The sequence below is a fragment of the Orcinus orca genome, chromosome 4, assembly GCF_937001465.1.
Source record: "Orcinus orca chromosome 4, mOrcOrc1.1, whole genome shotgun sequence".
NCBI lineage: Eukaryota > Metazoa > Chordata > Mammalia > Artiodactyla > Delphinidae > Orcinus > Orcinus orca.
The window spans coordinates 51,977,330-51,997,824 of NC_064562.1; the positions used below are offsets into that span (position 1 = coordinate 51,977,330).

The 20,495-nt window shown below is 37.8% G+C and overlaps 1 protein-coding gene and 1 long non-coding RNA gene across 2 annotated transcripts in view; both read left to right on the plus strand.

Annotated features, from left to right (window-relative positions):
• Positions 1-20,495, plus strand: part of LOC125964348 (uncharacterized) — a 725,473-nt gene that overhangs the window by 87,131 nt on the left and 617,847 nt on the right. The window lies entirely within an intron of this gene.
• Positions 1-20,495, plus strand: part of GC (GC vitamin D binding protein) — a 38,799-nt gene that overhangs the window by 1,885 nt on the left and 16,419 nt on the right. The window contains exons 2-6 of the mRNA XM_004283566.3: positions 14,820-14,889; positions 15,470-15,602; positions 17,696-17,907; positions 19,046-19,178; positions 19,474-19,568. Coding sequence (XP_004283614.1) covers positions 14,820-14,889; positions 15,470-15,602; positions 17,696-17,907; positions 19,046-19,178; positions 19,474-19,568 — 643 coding nt within the window. The remainder of the gene's footprint in view (positions 1-14,819; positions 14,890-15,469; positions 15,603-17,695; positions 17,908-19,045; positions 19,179-19,473; positions 19,569-20,495) is intronic.

Consider the following 20,495-nt stretch of genomic DNA (forward strand, 5'->3'; position numbering starts at 1 on the left):
GCCAGACATTAGTCTTTCTTGGTTGGTTCATAATCAATGTTTTTGGTGTCCTAAGAGTTCTGAGAAATCAAAACAAGATAATTTAACTTTATTCAAAACAATAAAGTTTCCCAAACGCATGGGCTCTTTCCTAAAATGCCTATATCCCATGGAAGCAGTTTTGGAAAACCTCAGTTCTAAAGTGGATATAATATGAATGTTAGCTCCAGTCAGGCTCATCCTCTTCTATCAAATGGCATTGGGGATTCAGTTCACAAGCCCTTGGGTACATCTTGAGAGAGACGGGCTTACCAAATATGCCAAATCTAAATGATATTATAATATCCACTTTAGCTACCCTGTGAGAGGCAAGAAAGTTATGTTTGCCAACTGCCTCCACTTGGCTTCTTTACTCAAAACTGAAATGGATAAAGCACTAATCTAAATCATATCTTTCCCTCTTCCCAAGAAACAAGAAGGCTACACAATTACTACACAATTACCAAAGAAATAATGCTACAGGAAGCAAAGCACTGCTGTTTATAAGAGCTATTGGCAAGAACATTTTCCTTTTGCTTTAAGCATTTCATTTTCAGCATTTTATTAAACATGGTATCAAATAGCAAGAAGAAAGCCAATTCCCCTTGAGGTGGGGGGGAAGCTGTATTTCTCCTTCTCCCACTTACCTGTCGAAACAGCCCTAAGACAATATGTTTCATCCCAATCTTCCAAACCACCCCTGAATCACTGTTTCTCTTTTCTACAAGTTGCCACCCTTTCATCAGGAGCCATGTGAAAAACAAAATTGCCCTCAGTTTGATTCAGGAACACAGCTGTACAGAATGCTAAAGAGAAGTAATTTAGAATAAGAAGATATTCTATTGATACTTTCCCAGACATGTCTGTATATGCTCTCTGCAAAATAAGCATAATTTTATGCTTATTTTAGTGCTTAGTCACCTCCTCAGGTGACTGAGGAGGCAACATAGGATTTGAGATCTACATGATGAAAAGAAGACAGCCATGCAAATATCTAGAAGTATATTTCAAGCTGACGAACTCTCGGGCAAATGTCCTGAGCTAGGAACAAATACGGCCTGATCCAAGTTCACAAAGCACCCAGAGTAAAAGCATTAAAGAGGCTTAGCTGAGAAGGGAAAGGAGGAAAGGAGGAAGAGCTGAAGTCAAAGAGGTAGCTAACTTCATCATCAAAAGCAATGTTAGGGCTTCCCTGGTGGCGCAGTGGTTGGGGGTCCGCCCGCCTATGCAGGGGACACGGGTTCGTGCCCCCGTCCGGGAAGATCCCACATGCCGCGGAGCGGCTAGGCCCGTGAGCCATGGCCACCGAGCCTGCGCGTCAGGAGCCTGTGGTCCACAGCGGGAGAGGACACAACAGTGAGAGGCCCCAACAGTGAGAGGCCCGCGTACCGCAAAAACAAACAAACAAAAAGCAATGTTAAACTAATAGCAAAATTATGCTTCATTGCTATGAGGTGCAATGCCAGTATGAATTCACCATCATATATGGGGTATGGGGATGAGTAAGCATACTTTAACAGGTCACAAGGTTGATCTATACAGAAAGAAGATGAAGAAACCCTTAAAAGGAACTGATTACCCTCCCCCTAGTATCTATGGTCACTTAACTTCTTTATTCTGCCCACTGCTACCCTCCTCTCTATTTCCCCCCCAGTTCACTCTGTTTCAGCCACACTGGCCTCCACTAGCTCCCACTCTCTGTATTCTGCACCCCAGGGATCTGCCTTAGCACCTCACTCATCTTAGAACATGGATCCCCTCTGTCTGCTCCAAGTTCACATACAGAGAAGACTTCCCTGACCAATCTACCTCAAATAGCACCTACTACTCCATTTTTCTCTATTCCCTTACCCTGTTTTTGTTGTTTTATTTTGCTTTTATTTTTAGCACTCATCACCTTATTACCAGCTGTTCATTTGTTTATTGTAATGAAAGTAAGATGTAGAATGTAAGCTCCGTGAAATCAAGGACTTTTTGCTCCTTGCTGGAATTCTCAGTTTTAGAACACTGCTTGCCATATATTATGTGTAGCAGTTTTTTGTGTGTAAAATCAGAAAACTAAGGTTATTAGAGTACCTACCTCATAAGGTAGTTTTGAGTCTTTAAGGAAAATTAAATATCAACTAGGACACATAATATATATCCTGGAAGGAGTAAACTTTAAGTCTTTTGTTATTTTCATTATAAGTTTTATATATAGTATTCACTGTGAAGCATTGGCACTAGATTATATCCATTGAATAAAATAGCTAATAGTTTATTTACAATATGTTAACATGTTTAAAATCTTTCAGATAGATTTATTTCATCCTTTCAACACCATGATGAGCTCAGTACTATTATCCCCATTTTATAAATGGGGAAAACTGAGGAAGAGAGGGGTTAAGTAACTTATCCAAAGTAACTGAGCTAGTTAAGTGTCAGGATCAGGATTTTACATCAATTCACTGGGTTTACAGTCACTCAAAATCACTGCTTTGCTGCCTCTCATGAGACACATACCTGAAATACTTTCACTAATCTTAGAATAAGTGTAAGAGAGAGCCAATCATTGACACCAGTTTAGGGGGAAGTAAGTGAAATTCATTCTGTCCACCACGGTCATCCACAGCTGATCCAAATCCCAGTTCATCCCTATTCCATGAAACTAGCTCTGTCTTCTAACTTCCTGTTTTCCTGGCACTATCGCCTCTAAATCATTTATGTTCAATCCTGTAGAGCACTGTTGGATTTTATTTTATACACTTTTGTTATCAGTATCCAATCATTTCTATATTCTATAAATTTCAGCCCTAAAATATGTCAGCCTTGTACCGAAACTCCTCAGTGGTCCTTTTGTCTGTCTCCTTTACCCCCTGCATAGATCTAGTTCTCAAAGCCTGGGAACACTGGCTCTTTTCTACTACATTTCCACTTTCTTATACTGTCCTTGTGCAGGCCCTTATTAACCTTCACCCAGCTATTGTAGTGGCTTCCCTAACAAAATCCCTACCTCCCATCCCTTCCCCAATCAATTCATATTAAAACACAACGCAAAACCTGACATAACCTGGTAAGTAGAGTCCAAAAATGAAATACATAAAAATTAGGATCACTGTTGGGAAGGTAAATGAAATGCTAGGGGTGAACATGTATAGCTGACTGGTGGGATTCTAGCTATCAGACTGTCTGATACAAACCCACCCCAATTCTGGTCTCTGTTTGGAGCCATGTGACGGTGGGTACAACCTCAGGCTTAAATAGTAATGTGTATGTTAGGCAGAATGAGCATCCTCCAAAAATGTTGACATTCTAATGCCTGGAACGGGCTAAGAGGTTAGCTCACATCACAAAGGGGAATTAAGGTTTCAGACAGAATAAAGGTTGCTAGTCAGCAGACCTTAAAGTAGAAAAACAATGCTGGATTATCTGAGTGAGGCCAAAGTAATCAAAAGAAGGGAGCAAAACAGAATCAGAGGATGATGTCACTAAAGAGAAAAGGCACAAAGAGACACAACGTTGCCAGCTTTGAAGATGGAGGAAGGAGGCCTTGAGCCTAGAATGCTAGGCCACCTCTAGAAGTTGGAGTAGACAAGGAAGTGGATTCTCCCCTAGAGCATCCAGAAAGAACACAATCCTGCTGACACCTTGATTTTAGCCCAGCGAGACCTGTGTCCGTCTACCCAGTAGAAATGTAAAGCAGTAAGTTTAAGCCACTGCATTTGTGGTAATGTGTTACAGTAGCAATAGAAACCTAATACTGTAGGTTTCTGGGTTCTGTGACAGGCTGGAACTTCCCCAAGGAAAGGATCATTGAGTGAAAACATCTCACTGTTGATAGACTATCATCTCATTGGTCAGATCCAGGGAGAATTGGCCAGGAGATAACTGGGGTACATGTTAACTCATTTCCATGCTTCCTGGGAGTTTTCTATTCTCTTCCATTTCCTTCTGACCAGAAAGTAATTTAGCCTACCATCTGAGAGAAGGACTGGAGCAAGCCACATGGGATCCTTATCCCAAGGGCATACAGGTATCATCACTGGATTTTACTATAAGAAGAGGTGCTAACATTCATTGTGTTTTTACCACGTTAGGCAGGAGATGTGCTAGGCATTTTTACATAGACTAACATATTTCACAGAACAGCCTTAAATAACAAGGTACTATTTTGCTTAGATCCCAAGATTACTCTTCCTTGAGTACAGCTCTGAGTTGGTCATTCCTCTCCATGAATGTATTTCAATAGATACCCCATTACCTTAAAAAATAAGTAAAACTTTGGTGATCAAGTTTTCTAGTATTTAATTCCACTGCTTCAGTTTTATTGGATTACTCATTCTCCAGATATGACTGGAGATTTTCTAACTTCAGATATTTCTTCATGTTCTCTCCACTTAAAATTCCTCTCCAAATTCACTTATTCCTGTTAAAATCCTGCCCATCATTCATGGTCCACTTCAAGTAATAGTTCCTTTCATGAGGTTTTCTAAAAGCTCTCTTCCATTCCATGGGTTCATATGCTTTGTTTCAATCTCTTCCATGGCAATGATCACTACTGCTGCTATTGGTGTTGTATTCTTATTCTTATCTCTAATATCAGACCTCAGTTCCTTAAGTATTGGTGGCTTTCAAGTTTCTTGTATGTGCTTTATCATGTTATTTATTCTTATATTGTTTTAAAAACTAAGCCCTGTAATGCATTCTAAGTTTCCAATTCAGGATACCAAAGACACCACCCTCACTCATGCCAAAGGTGGGAGAGGGAAACTTGCTCCCTTATCTTCACCTCTGCAAAAGCATTTGTTGATGACAGGGTGCTCAACTTGTGAAGGAAAAGCGAGATGGAATGAGATGTGTGGAGGAAGAATGCCTCCTCTGGGACTTTGGTGAGTGTAGCACCTATATGGGCTACCACCCGTGTTGAAACCAAAGGCATCAAATTTGAGTGAGTCTATGAGGCCATTCTCTATGGCAATTTTAGTATTGGGGCAACTGACCCATTGCCCCTATATCTTCTACTGATTTTGAATTTTCAACATCTGAAATGTTCCACTGATGGCATCCTAAGAGGTACAGTTAATTTCCTCTAGATAGTTAATCTATAGATGTCATGCAGAACTCTAGGTTTACTTTCTATTGACTTAAGCTCAAAACTGCACCCCTGCTTGCAAACATCAATATGAAACCAGATCAATGCTTTATTTAATAGTGATTTAAAATGTCAACGGAAATGAGACCCAAAAAGCCTGAAAAATGAAATAAAAGTACTAATTTGAATACCAGTTCTTCGTTGACAATGTTTCTAATGACATATCGGCAGTTTTCTTTAGTTCCAATAATCAGGGTAACTTCCTAAACCAGCCCAACAATATTTAATTTCGCAACTAAAACCACTACTCTGAATATGTAGCCCACCTAGTTTGAACGAATACTACAAACCATATTCTTTAAGTTAAAAAAACGCACTAATACACTGACCTTTTCTGACATAGATGACTCTGTCAGTGCAGAATAGAAATAAAAATGTCAAAGGAATAAAATTTCAAAAATATAAACGCCCAAGAGTTCTGAAAGCCCATGATTCTCCAGAATAGGAAAATAGCAACGTAAGACAGTTCCTAGCATCCTATATAAGCGTTTTTATTCAACACAACATATATAGGCTCCAACCATTGCTCCCGGTATACAAACAGCTTTTCTAGAGGACCAAACTCGTTTTACAGAATGATTATAACAATAGTTAAAGCATTCAAAATACCCTTTTTAGTAAAGTTTGTACCATAACAATGAGTATCATATTGTCTATCCCCACTAGATTAAAAGTTCCATAAGGGCAAGGATGTGTCGATTTTGCTCTTTATTCTATATTCAATACTGAACCCAATGCCTGGCACAGAGTAAGTCTTCAAGACATGTCCGTTGCATGTATGAATGAGTATCGTCAGCTGTGTTGGGAGAGGAGAGATGCATGAAGCAGTAAAGATTTCCCGAAAGTAAACCAAACATTTTCAAAAGTCCAGAGTTAGGCATAACTTACCAAGATGTTTCACAATACAGACAGAAAAGGGACATGCTATTGCAAAAAGCAACAATTCTGTTAACGACATTTGTAAACATTGAGTGTTTAGGGGTCACAATGTGAAAATGATTTCGCCAGTGTCACTAGGATTATGCCAATATTTACTAGTGCCGTATCAAAGTCCAGATTGCCCTCTTCATAACCACATGGCACATTAAAGAACAGAGTAAGTCATTTACAATTCATTTGATATAGGATTTAATTATATAAATGAAAGTGAGCTCAACCGGTGTGAAAACATTAAGCAATACTCCATGGAATAGGGAATTGATTTAGAACAATCTCATGGCAAATTAAGTTCAGTATTTGTTACATTTGGAAGATGAGAAAGTGATTAACATACTCGCTTAACCAGTTCAGCTCCAGGTCTTCTCTTTGAATAAATGAATAGATGAATTTCTTTTAATCAGAAATATTTCAAGTAATCCACCTGAAAAATACATGGTGCAATGGCTTCCTCTACAGGTTACTATTGTAAGAGCAGTTTTACCCTCATATTTTAATTCTGAATTTCTTCAACGCCTATTTGGGCTTTTCCCCTTGCTTCTGTTTTGCCCAAGACTGAATATTCCAGCAAAAATGGTTCCAAAACCATTTTAAGTCTTGTGTAGTTGATCTAGTTTCCCAGTTTTCTATCATTGCATTCTAACTAAAGCAGTACATAACACCCATGGATTCCAATGTGTTTCTGTGCAATCTCAGTTGTTTAAATAGCTTTAATTAAAGGAGATAAACTGTAGTTTCCACTTATACTATATTCACATGCACTCACGTCCTCAGCACACTGAATGAAACTCTTTCTTAATGAAGTGAGAAATCTGGAAAGTTAGAAACAAAATATTTTTTTAAATGTTCAGAGGTGCCCCCCCTTGAATGCAGGCTCTCATTTTGCATGGTGACAATAAAACAAAAGTGACCTCTGCAGTTTTATAGGGAGAGTTTATTAAGCAAAGTTATTTCCTTTGCATTAAGAACAAAGGAGTTCTTATTTGAGTATTTTTTGTGGCTTGAAACCATAAGCTTTGGGAGCAAAAAGATTCTGTATAATTTCTTACTGTTTCTAAAAGGGGTGATTTTGTAAGCTTTTAGAAGTGATCTCAAAGATCATGAGGATACGACTGTGTACTAAATTCAGGAATCTAATACATACCGTTATTTAAACTCCATTTGAATATTTTAAGGACAAAACAAACTCACTTCAGAAAGCTGTTCAGGGCTTTCCTGGTGGCGCAGTGGTTGCGAGTCCGCCTGCCAATGCAGGGGACAAGGGTTCGTGCCCCGGTCCGGGAAGATCCCACATGCCGCGGAGCGGCTGGATCCGTGAGCCATGGCCACTGAGCCTGCGCTCCGCAACGGGAGAGGCCACAGCAGTGAGAGGCCCGCGTACCGCAAAAAAAAAAAAAAAAAAAAAAAGCGGTTCATCATTTCAGTTATTAATTAGCCACAGTTATAAAGTTCTCTCACACTGAACTAAAATCTACTGCCAGCCATTTTCCCCAGTTCTACCCAGGAGCAATATAAAACTCCACTGACATCCTAATACTACATCTTCTCACTACAGGAAGACAGCTCTACCCTGAATTTTTTCCCTGTGCCCTAATCTTCAGTCCCACTGAATACCATTAATGATTAACAGAAAATTTCTGCCTTATTTTGACCTTCTGAAACTGTGACAATATCTAACCTTGTAAACAAGTCAATAAATTACAGAAAATGTACTAGATATGAAGGTTCTCAGTCAATAGAGTATAAAAAGCCACTATCAATCCTACTGTCTTGTCCTAGTTTCCAAGATAATGTGCGATTTGATCATGCAGGTTTATCCACCTTCTTTGTGATTTTGATGGTATTTGAGTTGGTCCCTTTTAGAAAATGCCACTTAAAAAGGTCTTTGTCCCTCAATTCTGACTTCTCACCTTAGTTATATGCATTGAACAGTTCACCTGAAAGACATAGGGTACAACAGCTTCCTCTACAGGCAATTTTCACTGAAATCAGGCATTTTAAAAATGAATTCTAACAAATCCCAAAGAGAATCTTTTTATTTTTTATATTTTTAATTTTTTTTGGCTGTGTTGGGTCTTCTTTGCTGCACGCAGACTTTCTCTAGTTGCAGGAGGCTACGCTTCATTGCGGTGTGCGGGTTTCTCACTGTGGTGGCTTCTCTTGCTGCGGAACACGGACTCTAGGCATGTGGGCTTCAGTAGTTGTGGCTCTTGGGCACTCTAGAGCGCAGGCTCAGTAGTTGTGGCGCACAGGCTTTGTTGCTCCATGGCATGTGGGATCTTCCCGGACCAGGGATCGAACCCATGTCCCCTGCACTGGCAGGTGGATTCTTAACCACTGCGCCACAAGGGAAGTCCTGAGAGTCTTTTTAAAAGGAAAAAAAAAACCAAAACAAAATCTTCCCCAGCCAGTATCCAGCCACTACCACCTCCACTCCAAACCATAAAACAAGAATTTCTACATATAAGCAATATCATATGATATAAAATAAATGACAAATAAAGACCTACTGTATAGCACAGGAAACTCTACTCAGTACTCTGTAATGGCCTATATGGGAAAAGAATCTTAAAAAGAGTGGATATACGTATAACAGAATCACTTTGCTGTACACCTGAAACACAATATTTTAAATCAACTATACTCCAATTAAAAAAAAAGAATTCCTACTCTGCTTTATGTATATTCATTCATCCATGGAGCTGAGGCGAGCACATTTAGGGGGTAAAATGCATACCAGTAATTGCCATCATATCATCCAAGATGGATTTCCCAATATTTAAATCCAGGAGGATACGTTACTAAATGTTAAAACCATTTAGAAGAGGAACTGGGCCATTTCTATACTTCTTACATTTTTTTGGAAAGATATAGCATCAAACTGTTGGCAAATTTCCTAGACTTTCTTGCATAAATAATGAATCGGGGAAGAAAAACACTGGCTGCCTTCCATGCGTCCACCTATTGTATATGTAACAGGCGTGTTGAACAAGTGGGTCTCACCATCAATAAAGAACTCATCCCCTGTGCAAACTAGCTCTTCCCAACCACCCAAATGGACTTAAGAGTAGGTTCTATGATTTTTCTGATCACTCATATAAGGTCCTCTGGTCCTTTTGAACATCAAAATAACAACCTGTTAACAGCCATGGGACTGTCTGGTTAAAGTCAAAAATTTGTAAATTCATTTAAAATTGAAGCTACTCCCCCAGATCAGGCATGTTTCAGTCCTACTGCCTTTAGTGGCAAAGGGAGGCATACACTTTCCTCTGCCTGTTCTCTTCTCCTTCCTGCTACTCTCTAGGCTGCTTTTAGTTCCTCCAGGGTTAACACAGGGAAAAGAAAAGCTAGTAGGAAAGGTTTCCCCCCTTGGTGTCCATACGTTTGTTCTCTACATCTGTGTCTCTATTTCTGCTCTGCAAACTAGTTCATCCGTACCATTTTTCTAGGTTCCACATATATGTGTTAATATACAATATTTGTTTTTCTCTTTCTGACTTACTTCACTCTGTATGACAGACTCTAGGTCCATCCACATCTCTACAAATAACTCAATTTCTTTTTTTTTTATGGCTGAGTAATATTCCATTGTATACATGTACCACAACTTCTTTATCCATTCATCTCTCGATGGGCACTTAGGTTGCTTCCATGACCTGGCTATTGTAAATACTGCCGCAATGAACATTGGTGTGCATGTGTCTTTTTGAATTATGGTTTTCTCAGCGTATATGCCCATTAGTGTGATTGCTGGGTCATACAGTAATTCTATTTTTAGTTTTTTAAGGAAACTCCATACTGTTCTCCATAGTGGCTGTATCAATTTACATTCCCACCAACAGTGCAAGAGTGTTCTCTTTTCTCCACACCCTCTCCAGCATTTGTTGTTTGTACATTTTCTGATGATGGCCATTTTGACTGGTGTGAGATGATACCTCATTGTAGTTTTGATTTGCATTTCTCTGACAGTGATGTTGAGCAGCTTTTCATGGGCTTCCTGGCCATCTGTATGTCTTCTTTGGAGAAATGTCTATTTAGGTCTTCTGCCCATTCTTGGATCAGGTTGTTTGTTTTTTAATATTGAGCTGCGTAAGCTGTTTATATATTTTGGAGATTAAACCTTTGTCCGTTGATTCATTTGCAAATATTTTCTCCCATTCAGAGGGTTGTCTTCTCGCCTTGTTTATGGTTTCCTCTGCTGTGCAAAAGCTTTTAAGTTTCATTAGGTCCCATTTGTTTATTTTTGTTTTTATTTCCATTACTCTAGGAGGTGGGTCAAAAAAGATCTTGCTGTGATTTATGTCAAAGAGTGTTCTTCCTATGTTTCCAAGAGTTTTACAGTGTCCGATCTTACATTTAGGTCTCTAATCCATTTTGAGCTTATTTTTGTGCATGGTGTTAGGGAGTGTTCTAATTTCATTCTTTTACATGTAGCTGTCCAGTTTTCCCAGCATCACTTATTGAAGAGACTGTCTTTTCTCCATTGTATATCCTTGCCTCCTTTGTCATAGATTAGTTGACCATAGGTGTGTGGGTTTATCTTTCGGATTTCTATCCTGTTCCATTGATCTATATTTCTGTTTTTGTGTCAGTACCATACTGTCCTGATTACTGTAGATTTGTAGCATAGTCTGAAGTTAGGGAGTCTGATTCCTCCAGCTCCATTTTTTTCCTGCAAGACTGCTTTGGCTATTTGGGGTCTTTTGTGTCTCCATACAAATTTTAAGATTTTTTTGTTCTAGTTCTGTAAAAATTGCCATTGGTAATTTGATAGGGATTGCATTGAATCTGTAGATTGCTTTGGTTAGTACAGTCATTTTCATAATGTTGATTCTTCCAATCCAAGAACATGGTATATCTCTCCATCTGTTGGTATCATCTTTAATTTCTTTCATTAGTGTCTTATAGTTTTCTGCATACAGGTCTTTAGTCTCCTTAGGTAGGTTTATTCCTAGGTATTTTATTCTTTTTGTTGCAATGGTGAATGGGATTGTTTCCTTAATTTCTTTTTCTGATCTTTCATTATTAGTGTATAAGAATGCAAGAGATTTCTGTGCATTAATTTTGTATCCTGCAACTTTACCAAATTCATTGATTAGCTCTAGTAGTTTTCTGGTGGCATGTTTAGGATGCTCTATGTATAGTATCATGTCAGCTGTAAACAGTGAAAATTTTACTTCTTCTTTTCCATTTTGTATTCCTTTTATTTCTTTTTCTTTTCTGATTGCTGTGGCTAGGACTTCCAAAACTTTGTTGAGTAATAGTGGTGAGAGTGAACATCCTTGTCTTGTTCCTGATCTTAGAGGAAATGTTTTCAGTTTTTCACCATTGAGGATGTTTGCTGTGGGTTTCTCATATATGGCCTTTATTATGTTGAGGTAGGTTCCTTCCATGCCCACTTTCTGGAGAGTTATCATAAATGGGTGTTGAATTTTGTCAAAAGCTTTTTCTGCATCTATTGAGATGATCATATGGTTTTCCTTCAATTTGTTAATGTGATGTATCACATTGATTAACTTGTGTATATTGTAGAATCCTTGGATCCTTGGGATAAATCCCACTAGATCATGGTATATGATCCTTTTAACGTGTTGGTGGATTGTTTGCTAGTATTTTGTTGAGGATTTTCACATTTATATTCATCAGTGATATTGGTCTATAATTTTTTTTTGTAGTATCTTTGTCTGGTTTTGGTATCAGGGTGATGGTGGCCTCATAGATTGAGGGAGTGTTCCTCCCTCATTTCTGAGTGTTCCTCCCTCTGCTGTATTTTGGAAGAGTTTGAGAAGGATACGTTTTAGCTCTTCTCCAAATGTTTGATAGAATTCACCTGTGAAGCCGTCTGGTCCTGGACTTTTGTTTGTAGGAAGATTTTTTTTTTTTTTTTTCTTCAGTACATGGGCGTCTCTCTGTTGTGGCCTCTCCCGTTGCAGAGCACAGGCTCTGGACGTGCAGGCTCAGCGGCCATGGCTCATGGGCCCAGCCACTCTGTGGCATGTGGGATCTTCCCGGACCCGGGCACGAACCCGTGTCCCCTGCATCAGCAGGCGGACTCTCAACCACTGTGCCACCAGGGAAGCCCGGAGGATTTTTAGTCACAGTTTCAATTTCATTACTTGTGATTGGTCTGTTCATATTATCTATTTCTTCCTGGTTCAGTCTTGGAAGTTTATACCTTTCTAAGAATTTGTCCATTTCTTCCAGGTTGTCCATTTTATTGGCATAGAGTTGCATTTAGCAGTCTCTTACGATGCTTTTTATTTCTGCGGTATCCATTGTTACTTCTCCTTTTCATTTCTAACTTTATTGATTTGAGTCTTCTCCCTATTTTCCTTGATGAGTCCGGCTAAAGGTTTATCAATTTTGTTTACCTTCAAAGGATCAGCTTTTAGTTTTATTGATCTTTGCTACTGTTTTCTTTGTTTCTATTTCATTTATTTCTGCTCTGATCTTTTCTTTCTTTCCTTCTGCTAATTTTGGGTTTTGTTTATTCTTCTTTCTCTAGTTCCTTGAGGTGTAACGTTAGATAGTTTGAGATTTTTCTTGTTTCTTGAGGTAGGCTTGTATTGCTATAAACTTCCCTCTTAGAACTGCTTTTGCTGCATTCCAAGGGTTTTGGATTGTTGTGTTTTCACTGTAATTTGTCTCTAGGTATTTTTTGATTTCCTCTTTGATTTCTTCGGGACCTCTTGGTTATTTAGTAACGTATTGTTTAGCCTCCATGTATTTGTGTTTTTTATGTTTTTTTCCCTGTAGTTAATTTCTAATCTCATAGCATTGTGGTCAGAAAAGATGCTTGATATGATATCAATTTTCTTAAACTTACTAAGGCTTGATTTGTGACCCAAGAAGTGATCCTGGAGAATGTTCCATGTGCACTTGAAAACTGTAATCTGTTTTTGGATGGAATGTCCTATAAATATCAATTAACTCTATCCAGTCTATTGTGTCATTTAAAGCTTGTGTTTCCTTATTAATTTTCTGTCTGGATGATTTGTCCATTGTGGTGAGGTGTTAAAAGTCCCCCACTAATACTGTGTTACTGTCAGTTTCCTTTTATAGCTGTTAGCAGTTGCCTTATGTATTGAGGTGCTCCTATGTTGGGTGCATATATATTTATAATTCTTATATCTTCTTGGATTGATCCATTGATCATTATGTAGTGTCCTTCCTTGTCTCTTGTAATAGTCTTTATTTTAAAGCCTATTTTATCTGATATGAGTATTGCTACTCCAGCTTTCTTTTGATTTCCACTTGCATGGAATATCTTTTTCCATCCCCTCACTTTTAGTCTGTATGTGTCCTTAGGTCTGAAGTGGGTCTCTTGTAGACAGCACCTATATGGGTCTTGTTTTTGTATCCATTCAGCAAGCCTGTGTCTTTTGGTTGGAGCATTTAATCCTTTCACATTTAAGGTAATTATCAATATGTATGTTCCTATTACCCTTTTCTTAATTGTTATGGGTTTGTTTTTGTAGGTCCTTTTCTTCTCTTGTGTTTCCCACTTAGAGAAGTTCCTTTAGCATTCGTTGTAGTGCTGGTTTGGTGGTGTTGAATTCTCTTAACTTTTGCTTGTGTGTAAAACTTTTGATTTCTCTGTCAAATTTGAATGAGATCCTTGCTGGATATTACATCCAGCAAGGTTGTAGGTTCTTCCCTTTCATCACTTTAAACATACCATGCCACTCCCTTCTGGCTTGTAGATTTGCTGAGAAATCAGCTGTTAACCTTATGGGAGTTCCCTTGTATGTTGTCATATTTCCCTTGTTGCTTTCAATAATTTTTATTCATTTGATTACTATGTGTCTCGGCATGTTTCTCCTTGGGTTTATCCTGCCTGGGACTCTCTGCACTACCTGGACTTGGGTGGCTATTTCCTTTCCCATGTTAGGGAAGTTTTCAACTATAATCTCTTCAGATATTTTCTCGGGTCCTTTCTCTCTCTCTTCTCCTTCTGGGACCCCTATAATGTTAATGTTGGTGCATTTAATGTTGTCCCAGAGGTCTGTGAGACTATCCTCAATTTTTTTCATTCTTTTTTCTTTATTCTGCTCTGCAGTAATTATTTCCACTATTTTATCTTCCAGGTCACTTATCCATTCTTCTGCCTCAGTTATTCTGCTATTGATTCCTTCTAGTGTATTTTTCATTTCAGTTATTGTTCATCTCTGTTTGTTCTCTAATTCTTCTAGGTGTTTGTTCCTTAATTCTTCTAGGTCTTTGTTAAACATTTCTTGCATCTTCTCAATCTTTGCCTCCATTCTTTTTCCGAGGTCCTGGATCATCTTCACTGTCATTATTCTGAATTCTTTTTCTGGAAGGTTGCCTATCTCCACTTCATTTAGTTGTTTTTTCTGGGGTTTTATCTTGTTCCTTCATCTGGTACAAAGTCTTCTGCCTTTCATTTTGTCTATCTTTCTGTGAATGTGGTTTTCCTTCCACAGGCTGCAGAATTGTAGTTCTTCTTGCTTCTGTTGTCTGCCCTCTATAGTTAATCCTTTTTCTTATTTTATTTCTTTAATTTTCATTAAAGTTTATAGCATGCCATCAAATTTTGATCCATTGTGATAAAACAGAAAGGCACCAAAAAGTGTAATTGCATATAGGTATTGAGAAAAATGCTACTTTCACCATTGATGAGTCATGTGGAAGATCCCTTTGTATATATACATTTAATGCAACATTCATTTAAAAGGAAAAAGATACTTTTTTAATATATATTTCTGGTTCCTAGGTCGAGATTATGAGAAAGATAAAGTCTGCAAGGAACTCGCCAGCCTGGGAAAAGATGACTTCACATCTTTGTAAGTATGAGGTACTCGCTCACTCTTCTAGTTACCTGACCTTGAATGAAGCTAAGTGTGAGGTATTTTCAGTTCTGTGTCAGGGACTGAACTGATCTCCATTAAGATTAAGAGGATAGAGCCCCAGGGTCAAAGTGGGCAGAGATGTCAGGCAAATGGAGGACATCCAAAGATTCCAGCTGAACTATTGTTAATATGGTCTAAGAATTTGTTACAAGTATACTAATGAGTTGAGAAAACAAGTAAGCATAGTTTTCTAAGGTGAATTAAAAGGCAAATAGTACATGCTATGACGCTGCCAAACAAAGGCAGCAAGGTAAAGGAAAGGTTCATTTGGGGAGGCTTGAGAGAGGAAAGAACATGAGGCTGGTTTGATGGAACTCCCAAACCCAAGTTCTACTGTTACAAGATGCGTCTTTGTTCCAGATAAACTTATTTTTAAAGCCAATGTCATATTTTCACTAGTCAAGAACATGGGTGCAATATTCCACTAAAAAATTGAATAGATTTCATATTAAAATATGTGCAAATGTGAAAACTTTAAAAAATTCTGCATACATTGACTTCCATTTCTCCTCAGGTCAATGGTCCTATACAGCAGAAAATTTCCCAGTGCTACCTTTGAACAGATCAGTCATCTTGTGAATGAAGTTGTCTCCTTGACAGAAGCCTGCTGTGCTGAGGGGGCCGATCCTGACTGTTATGACAACAGGGTAGGATTGTGTGGTTGGCAATGTCTATGCTGGCCCATAGAAGGGGGCCAAGACAGGCCTTTACATCATATCTTGGGGAAATTTTAGACAGCAACCCACCTACTCCAAGTTTGAGGGAGTTACGAAGTCTATTATCCTAGAGTCCAAATTTATTCTGGTATAGTGAACCAATTCTGCCCATTAGTCCTACAAAGTTCAAATGAGAAAACTGGGGTGTGTATTATTAATTCATGGACCTCTTGAAATAATTCTAATATATTCTGTGTATCTTAGAAGCCTACCAATACCCATACCTGTATCATGCCAAGACTGGTACCAAGTGCCCTGGAAAAACTTAGTGTTGGTTTCAAGTTATTTGGGGGTTCAAAAACTGCCCTGTATATACACACACAGTTCTGTGTTTTCTACCTTAGAGTATACATGCAGAAATAAAAAATGCTGAAATGACAGTTTTCAAAATATAGACAACAGCTGAAAAATGTGAAACTACAGGTGTTTCTAGCAATTTACTGATACTGTCATCTGGAAGAATAAAAATGACATTTAGCTGCATCTTGATAAAGGCCTCTACAGACAAATGTCTCATTGCTCAAGACTTCAACAGTTAGCCAACAGACACAATGCTCCAAAGATCTAATTAGAATATATTCTATGACTCTTACCTATTAATTTCTTTACCTGGACCTTATCTACATTCTAAGAACTTTATCGTTTTCTCCCCACCAACAACTCCACAAATATGCCATTTCAACACAACCTTCTGCACTATCTTAAAATAAACAAGCAAACTACCAACTACAATCAAAAAAACAGAACACATTTTTATTTCCATTTTGTTTTACATATTTGCAAACCCAAACCTTGACCAGAAATGTTTGGTCATAACCCATCCAAGATTGTTAGAGACAGATCATAAGAACAGAGATAGCATTGACATTTTTTGGATAACACCATTTTCCTGCTTTACAAAGCAATTTTTTTTTCTACAAATATGTTACTTTCTTTGTAAACTTTGTTTTTTTATTTGAAAGGAGGTAATAAAAAAGGAAAAATAGGAAAGTTGCCAGGGAAAGAAATGGGAAAAGATTCACTGTTTACTTTTGGTTTACATAAATGATTCATCATGTTGCTTTGCTTTCCTTCATCGATAGGAAAGATCTTTAGAAGTTTTATCTTCAAAAGATATCTTATAAAATAACTGTAAAGATGTCAAAATCATTTTCCCATGTAAATCCCCAATTTTTTCCATGGACTTATTTCTATTTCCATGGGACTATTTCTACTCCACATTTTTATTCCAGGTATCAAATTCTTTCCAAAAAGAACATTTTGTTGCTACAACTGCTTTGGTGGTACTCTTACCATGAGCTTAGTCCGCCCACACGTATCTATGTACCACTGTTGAGGCAGTAAATTAAGTTGTACCAGTGCTTCAACCCATGATGCATAGGAGAATAAACTTTGGGACTTCGGGGGGAAAAAACAGGCCCTCAGGCCTCATCTTTGACCTACTGATCAGAATTTCTGTGTTATGCAGCCCAGGTATTTCTTTTTTTCTGTTGTTTTTTTTTTTGGCATTTCTTATTTTTATACACTGATGCAAAAGCAGGCTAAAGAACCATTGAGTAGGAGACTGCAAATCAATGTTGAAGACGAAAGCAGTCAAGGATTAAGAGCCTGTTCATTTAACAAAGGGAGGAGAGGAGGGAAGAGGGAGGTCCCCATTCTTAGCGGTATTTAGAACAGAATACAGATGGGAGATCACATCAGAATCAATGGAGCTTTTTCAAATGACCTCCCTCATCCTTAGAGATGTTAATATCCCTGTGGATAAACACTGTACTAGAGGATCAAACCTCTAACAGCTGCAATCATATACAGTTAACTTGTTAATGAAGGTTCTCTTTTGGTCCTACTCTGAGTCTTAACATAAGACCCTGTACTAGCCTATAACTAGAGTAATGCAGCTAGTCATGGCCAGTTTGTTACTAATGAGAATTTTAAAATTTAAGACTAAGATGTTATACTAAATGGAGAACTATAAGCCTGGAAACTTGCACATATGTGAGTTTACTTTTCTTTTCTCATTCTAGACTTCAGCATTGTCTGCTAAATCCTGTGAAAGTGACTCTCCATTCCCAGTGCACCCAGGAACTCCCGAGTGTTGCACTAAAGAGGGCCTTGAAAAGAAACTCTGTATGGCTGCCCTGAAGCACCAGCCACAAGAATTTCCTACCTATGTAGAGCCAACAAATGATGAGATCTGTGAGGCATTCAGGAAAGATCCCAAGGGGTTTGCTGATCAGTAAGCTGCTTTCATCATATGTAAAACTTCAGGGCATAAAATAACATACATGTCTAATCTAGCCCCCTATTCTATATAAACACCTCTTATACCGCAACCCGGACAATTACCAATAACGAAAACTTGACTGTCACCCACAACATCCCATCTCTGTCAGTGCCTATTACAAATAGCTTTCTCAGATGGAGATGAAGTCAACTTTCCCAAACGTCTACCCTCTCTCATCCTAGTTCTAGTATCTGAAGCAGACTCACTTGGATCCCCTGTCCACATGACTCGTTCCAATATTTGACAGCAGCTGTTGTGATTCCTCTTATGTTAGGGATCCTTGCACACTCCATCTGATAGAATTTTATTGCTGTGCACAAGTATTTAATTTCCAGTAGAGCATAAGAAATAAACAGTTTTTCATTCTTACAGTACATTCCCAGAAACACCTGTGAACATGACACTTGTTGTACCACATTAGTGGACATATTACTTTTACCTTCTTGTTTAACATTCATGAAGAGCCGATTATATATTGATTCTTTACTCTCAGAAGATCATAAAGTTGTAAAAAAAATTATGATAGTAGAAAAAATATATATACACACACAGAAGTCAAAAGCAACATCATTCAAACTGGCTTTAGAAGTATGAAATCAAGGTCGTGATTTCATAAAAGTTGGTTGGCTTGCCCATCCCTGTAAATTCAGGGAGGATTTTGCCTAAGATCTCAGTCTCTTTAGATACTTAGTGGTTTATGCTCACAAAAATTAAAATAATTTCAACAAACAAGCCTATACACAGCAATTGTCTAGAATAAACAGATAATGAAAGATAATTCCATTACCTTCATTTCAATTTTTTCCACCAACGTTAATAAGCAGCTACCATAGGCCATGCATATGGCAGATGCTAAAGGAATAAAGGGACAAATGACCCCTCCCAAGTAATCTACATGGAAATTTAGAAACGATTTTTTAAATGAAGATATTGATTAAAAGTGACTAGTATTATAACCCTTTCTCTAAATCCCTAGTGCTTTTTAGATATTATAACTATCAACTAACATGCATCCTTTTTCCATCAAAATACTTCTGAAAAAGACTGTTTCCCACAAATGTTTTGACCAATCCTATTTTTCCCCCCACAGATTTATGTATGAATATTCCATTAATTATGGACAAGCTCCTTTGACACTATTAGTCAGTTACACCAAGAGTTCTCTCTCCATGGTAGGGTTGTGCTGTACCTCACCAAACCCAACAGTATGCTTTTTGAAAGAGGTAAGTGTCATTTTGTTACATAGTTATGTTTTCTTCTTCTTCTATTAATGCCGTTCCTTTCAAATAATGTTAGAAAGATTCCGATTCTGGAATCCGTAAACGTTTTTAAAATGCCTCTTTCGTATTTTGTTAATTGGAAAAAACATACAATCACCTCTGGGGAAAAAGTTCCGTTGGTCAGAATTCAGCTTTCTAGTCATCAAAAGGAGTCCAAATGGTCTCTTTTTGGCCATTCCTGCACACTGCTTTCAATGGATCCTGACCATCTAATGACATTCTCTCATTTATTTTCTAGAGACTTCAGCTTAAACATTTATCACTTCTCACCACAATGTCAAATAGAATCTGTTCACAATACTCTGCTTATGGAAAGGAGAAATCAAGGCTCAGGTAAAGATTTAGCACCATCAGCATGTATAGCTGTTTGTTTCTGCACTATTGATCCATAATATTAGGATTCTCTAAGAAAATGTTTGTAATAGAAGATACAGACCATAGTGTTATGCTCCAATAATCCTCAAGTAGGGCCCAGTTATTTTTTCTTTTCTCTACACAAAATAAGAATAAGGAACAAAACTTTTCTAAAACATAATTTGATTTTAATTAACCTTTTCCATATGCTCATATGGGAAGACTGGTAGACCACTAGAAATTATCTCCTCAGTATTCATATTAGCATGTATTACAAACACATGAGCAAAAACAATCGTTTTTATTCATCACGTGTTACTTGCTTTGCCTAGGTTTTCCTTGGGAAAAAACTTTCTGAATTCTTGTTATATGAAGCTTTGTGCTCTACAGTGTACATCTCTTAAGCTTCATGAATTTATTCTAATTACTTACTTTGTTTATAAGCTTCACTTTGATTTTTGTATGGCTATTGTTAATTTCACAATTTTGACAGTTTCTATGTTTACACTTCCCTCAACTTCTCAGACATCTAGATTTGCCAGCTTTATATCTTCAGTATTTAGAGTCTCTTTAATTCCTTTTACTCTGATCCACAAGTGTTTTCCTCTAATGGTAATGAAAGAATTCATGCTGGGACCAGATCTTAATGTTCCCCCAAAGGGCATAGAAACTACTTTCATGAGTCCTTTAAAAAATAGTCTTCCATTAGAACTACTGAAATACTAAATGGCATCTTCTCTAAAACTTCCCTTTAGTTTTCCTTGCATTTAGAGTATTTGGCATGCAGAGCATAGGAATTCATAGTATAAAACCCCCTATAACAATATACATATATGTCTTAATCATAAATTTATACTTGCATTAGTGTCTAGGAATTTACTCCAAGGAACTATCACTGAGTGTGGA